Source organism: Triticum urartu, chromosome 4A (genome assembly GCF_056163025.1).
Source record: "Triticum urartu cultivar PI428250 chromosome 4A, HENAU_Tu73, whole genome shotgun sequence".
NCBI lineage: Eukaryota > Viridiplantae > Streptophyta > Magnoliopsida > Poales > Poaceae > Triticum > Triticum urartu.
Window position 1 is genome coordinate 84,885,227 of NC_141876.1, and position 6,000 is coordinate 84,891,226.

At 42.3% G+C, this 6,000-nt stretch overlaps 1 protein-coding gene across 1 annotated transcript; it reads left to right on the plus strand.

Annotated features, from left to right (window-relative positions):
* Window positions 1-506: 506 nt before the first annotated feature.
* Window positions 507-5,445, plus strand: MLO4 (Seven transmembrane MLO family protein). Its single transcript, XM_048713829.2, has 15 exons — window positions 507-900; window positions 976-1,033; window positions 1,587-1,801; window positions 1,887-2,003; window positions 2,099-2,159; window positions 2,263-2,351; window positions 2,756-2,830; window positions 2,932-3,017; window positions 3,266-3,315; window positions 3,408-3,448; window positions 3,593-3,763; window positions 3,836-3,871; window positions 4,226-4,293; window positions 4,520-4,580; window positions 4,838-5,445. The coding sequence occupies exons 1-15, from the start codon at window positions 784-786 to the stop codon at window positions 5,111-5,113; spliced, it is 1,521 nt and encodes a 506-aa protein (XP_048569786.1). The 5' UTR covers window positions 507-783; the 3' UTR covers window positions 5,114-5,445.
* The last annotated feature ends 555 nt before the right edge of the window (window positions 5,446-6,000 follow it).

Sequence of the window (6,000 nt, forward strand, 5' to 3'; positions counted from 1 at the left end):
CCAAGCACCTTTCTTCTCATTAAATACTTGCCACATAAGCAAAATTGTCTTGGGATGTGTTAAGTTACTACCTAAGTTACCCCCACTATGGCTAGCCGCATAGTGCAAATAACATAGTACTAGTATCATAGATGACTTTATTTATTAGCTTATAGACTCATCTTGTCTTGAGAAGCGCTATGTTACAATAACATATTGTGTTGCCACCTCTCATTAACTACTTGCTACATAAGTAAAAAAATTGAAATGCGCTATGTTACTAGCTAAGTTACTCTCACTATGAATAGCCTAAATATTTTCAGTCGATTTGGTGATCGCGTTGGAGCTGCCTTATCTCCCCAACTTCATTGTACCAACAATATTGCTAATCTTCTAGAAACCATTAAGACAAACAGCATATCAGCGGTGCTGCCCATGTGCCACTGCTTGACCACCCTTCCCTGTAGTAGTACCTAGCTCATTTACTCACCGCCAGCTATTAGCTCTAGCTCGTCCAGGTTAATGCCAATCCGCGCAAAAAGTTGGGCAGTTTTTACAGAATTCGGCCATTCCAGTTTCATTCTTGAAGTCAAACTTGGCAGCTCCATTTCCAGACTCTGGGTTCGGCCCTTCACGTGCTGCTTCCTCCGATCCGGCGCCGACCGCGCCCACCTCCTCCTCCCTCGATCCGCATTAAGTACTCCCTCTTCCGGTGCCGCCGCCTCCCCCTTGTCAATGCGGTGGAAGCGTCGGAGCTAGCTGCACATCGCCGCAGTCGAGCACAAGGAAGAGTGGTGGAGGCGGATGGTGGAGGAGGGGAGGTCGCTGGCGGAGACGCCGACCTGGTCGGTGGCCACGGTCACCACGTTCATGGTCGCCGCATGCTTCCTCATCGAGCGCTCGCTCTCACGCCTCGCCAAGGTAACCTTCGTCCGGCAGCTTGCTTAGCTAGTGGAAGCTAGCACGTAGCTGATCTTTTCACTCGTTGATGCGCAGTGGCTGCAGAAGACGAAGCGGAAGGCCATGCTCGCCGCACTCGAGAAGATCCGCGAAGGTGGTACCCCACCATAGAAACTCTGAAAGTTGCCGTCTCCCTGAGTTTGACTATCTTTAAGCCGTTAATCTTAACACTGTTTTTACTGTTTATTAGGAGTTTAGGACCACCACTACATTTAGCGTGGTTTACAAATGACCATGTTCACTCCAAGGTCGTCACGATTTGTAGTTTCATCACTTTTACTTGGCAAGTGTCAAGGTCTTCTATTGGTCTGTCTGTATCTGTTTTGGGATGGTATCCACCATTCTTTTATCTTTCAGTAGTGTCAAACCTCAGTCTCTGTTCTTTCTCTTGGAGTGCTCCCCATTGTCCTGGAAACAAATGCTCCGGCAAAGGCCAGTAAGAAGGGGATCGAAAGTAGATAGGGGCTCCCACTGTAGATGTGGTTCCATACCTTGATGATTGAAACCTTAAGGCATAGTGATTGACTTGCCTTTCGAAAGTGGCGACACTGGACTTGTACAAAGGGACTTTTCTTTTGCCACTCTTGTTCTTGCTTGGAAGGTGTTTGAATTTTTGCCTCAAAGAGGGAACCGTGTCTCACTTGCAGAACTGATGCTGCTTGGCGTGATATCACTGCTGCTGAGCCAGACGGCCAGGTGGATATCGGAGATCTGCGTGCCATCGACACTCTTCACCAGCAAATTCTACATGTGCACAGAGAAGGATTTCGCCGATCTGGACCAACATGGGGACGGCTCCGCTAACGACACCCACATTGCTAGAATCCTAGTTGGCGGCCAGTCGATGCATGTTTGTGATGAGGTAAATGTCAGAATCGACTGGCTCCCATCAAACCTTTTGTTTCATATGAGATAAATCATCATGTTGTCGCTTTCTCTGCTTGCAGGGTCATGAACCTTTTGTTTCATATGAGGGTCTTGAGCAGTTGCATCGGTTTCTGTTTATTCTTGGTTTTACTCATGTGCTTTACAGTTTCGTGACAGTGGTTCTGTCGATGATTAAGGTACGTCTTCCTTATTTGTTATTATTGATCTGAGTATCTGATCTTGCAACACGGTCTCTAAGTGTCTAATGTGTTTCTTTTGGTGATTGTTACAGATATATAGCTGGAGGAAGTGGGAAACTCAAGCATGTACACTCTCAAGGGAGCAGTTGCAACGTAAGGTCAAGTGAAATTGGATGCTTGTTAGGTCATATAGTACTAGTGATACATTTGCTTAATAATGATGTTTTGTTCTACCTGAGAAGTTTTTCCCTCTCAGCTAGGAGAAAGGTTATGCGAAGGCAATCTACCTTTGTTTTTCATCATGCATCTCACCCATGGAGCAAAAGTAAAATACTTCTTTGGATGGTAAGTTCGCTGCATTGCTTCAAGAACAGTGTTGTTGTTGCACTGATTCTTATTGCATATTTTCCTTGTGAGTCTCTTAGTTGGTAATGACTTAATGGTTATAACTTTCATGTTTTATTTGCCCAGTTAATTTAGTATTTTTCATATTTGCTTATATATATTGAACAAAGTCCAATAGTATTATTGGACTCCAAGTGCAAATGAATCGCATCTCTACTACTGCAGCTATTTAAATAGACAATAGACTATATGTACCCAACTACACGTGCTCTCTGTGACGACTTGTCGATTTTCTCAACCCACAAAAGCTTTGTGTCACATACCTTGTTGGTACATGATGTCTTTTGTGATCGGAAATATATTTTTTGACATTTCTAATATGCTCTAGTAACCAAATGTTGCAGCTGTGCTTTCTGCGCCAATTTAAGGGTTCTATTAAGAAATCAGATTACATGGCATTAAGGTTGGGCTTTATCACGGTAAGTGCTCTTCATCACTCTATTTGATCTCGTCTACTAGAATCTTGGTGATAAGTCATTTCTTCAATGCATTTTTATTGATTATCAATTTTTTTTATCAGTATCATAAGTTGCCGCATTCGTACGACTTCCACAAATACATGGTACGGAGCATGGAAGATGATTACAATGGAAGTGTTGGTATCAGGTAAAACAGAACATGCACTGCTGAATCCTGAATCCTGAATCCTGATACCGAGATTATTTGTTTTTCTTTGATGATATAAGTGGTTACACATCAAGATCGAACAAACTTATCTGATGAAGAAATCTTAGCATTTATCCTTATTGGATTTTGATTATAATATGATACTCCTGCTTGCTTGTGGTTTGCATAGGATTTATAAATATATTATGCCCTCTCTTGTGTGTGCTAACATTCCATTTGCTGTACAGTTGGCCACTTTGGGCTTATGCAATAATATGCATCTTTGTCAATGTTCATGGTATTACCTCCTTATTACTTTCTCACACAAACATAGAGATCTGGTTGTCCATTTTAGTCCTCATTAGGTTTGCGACATTTCACTAATTGCAGGTCTTAATATATATTTCTGGCTATCATTTGCCCCTGTCATTGTAAGTATCACCCCAACTCAAAGAAAAAAGTATCACCCATATTTCTGAACCAACGCGCTATTCACAGTTAATTGTTTTTCCCTTTCTTCTCTGAAAATGGTATTTATGTCCTGGCCTAATTACGCATCTTCAAAATGTTCGAAGCTTGTCCTGCTTGTGGGCACTGAGCTGCAGCATGTTATCGCTCAGTTGGCACTGGAGGTTGTTGAGGCAACAGCCACAAATGTCGGAACACAACTGAAACTGCGTGATGATCTCTTCTGGTTTGGAAAACCTCGGGTTCTGTGGTGGCTTATACAGTTCATCTCGTTTCAGGTAATGTCTCTGACTCTCTTACTATGTGGCTTTGAACATCTTCCACATCCTAACATCTACCCTTGCTTCCAGAATGCCTTTGAGATGGCGACATTCTTATGGTCTCTGGTGAGGATCACCAATCTATGATCAATCATAATGTTGTTTTGGATTAACATGCATTAGTGTAGGATGTTTTTTTTTGATAAGGAGGATAAACCCCCGGCCTCTGCATCTGGACGATGCATTAGTGTAGGATGTAAGGAAGATGCTGATTCATGAGATCTTTTTGATTCTGTATCATAGCTTAAGCTATTAGTGCTGAATGCATGGTGATTGAAAAACTTTCTAGGCCAAGGCAAAAGAAAGGAACAGCATCACCTGTCATGACTCGTCACTTTATATATGAAAGATCCAATGGATACAATGGATTTCTTTATAGCTTCTTTTGGTTGCTTACTACTTTGCATTTATCCTGTGCAGTGGGAACTGAGTGCAAATTCTTGCTTCATGAAGAACCAGTACATGGTTGTTATTCGTTTGGCTTCTGGGTAAGTTGCATACCATGAATACGTTGGCATCTCAATATGTTCATTTGACATGTTGTTTTGAGAAACCTACAACATATCAATTTTTTACATCAGTGTGTCTCTGACAATTTACTTTAAAGAATCCGTATTGTGAAGATATAATTATATGCATGAACTTCATTAAGAAGTGCATTCGCTCGGACTCTGGACTCATACAGCTGTTTTTCATCCCTTTTGAGCACTGCAGGCTGCTTGTTCAAATTTGGTGCAGCTACAGTACGCTGCCTCTTAACGTGATTATCTCCCAGGTATTCCTTGAATGATAAAACCTAAAAACCAAGAGAGCCACTTAGTGAACTCTCCACTTATTTCACCAGAATTATTTACTGTCAACCTACTGTACTGATGAATACTTTTCTCGGTAGGCCATATTTTTTTCCTTCATTGACTATGAAGCCTTTTTAGTATATTCTCTTTATGCAGTTTGTAGTAGAGAAGGTAGGAAGGTAATATTCCGTGTCTGGTCTTCTTTTCACTTATCTTGTTTCTTTGCTGAAATTTGCAGATGGGTTCCAAGTTCAAGAAGGCACTGGTCTCCGAGAGCGTGAGGGACTCCCTCCACAGCTGGTGCAAGAGGATCAAAGACAGGAGGCACAACCCGCTCTTCATGCGGAACGGGACACTCACGTCGAGGTCGGTCTGCTCCCTCGACACGACCATCTACGAGACCGACCACGAGACCAACACGGTGTGCACGCTGTCGAGGACTGTGTCGGCGTCGTCCCTGGACGAGGCGCTGACTGTGGTCACTGTCGACGACGAGGAGATCTCTCACATCTAGCAAGATATTCGACACCCTTAGTTACTGAGGTTAGCCCTGTTCTTCGCCGGGATAAATATGTGCAGCCAAAACTCTGCTGAACTTGAGAAACGGTGCCCATACCTGCCTAAGCTTTGTAGTACCTGCAGAGAAGGACCTGCGGATTACACAGTATATATGTGTGTGACTGTCTAGTGATTGCTCCTCATGGCTCATGGCCACTCTGTGCAAAGTAATCTTTTGTCAATAGGACGCCTCCGCTTCAAGATGATACTACCATCTTTGTATTGACTTATAACATTGCACTAAATCATCAGAATTCACAACTACACGTAATGGATCGTTTTGGGCAATGACAGTGTTTTTGCATCATTACCTTGCTGAAGGCATTGCTCGTACTTTATCTTCAGGGTAAAAACCCAGGATTTTACCTTTACTGGTTGGATTCGGCTATGGCGGCGCTTGGGCATAGTTCACTTTCTGAAGGTGTTGCTGCTGAATAACCTTGGTCTTTTTGTAGTTCGTTGGTTTGGTGCTTTAAAGTTTTTCTTTTTCAGTTTTGCTAAAGCACATCTAGATGTGCCATAAGTATTGCACATCTAAGTCATATGTCATTGATCTTACATTAAGATTCGAGTGAATATTTTCTTTCTCTTTTATCTTTTTCTCTTTATGTTTGATTCACTCACTTAGATGTGCAATAACTAGGGCACATCTAGATGTGCCCTAAACACACCCTTTCTTTTTCTTTTTCCTCTGTGTAGGCAGAGTTTTGGTCTTGTATAACTTTGCTTCTTGCCGATGTGATTCTTTGTCTGTGTGTTGATGTTGGTTTTATGCATCTTAATTATGCAGAGGTGGTCGATGTATGCTCATTATGTTTGTGTTCCCTTGATGCGTCATTTTAG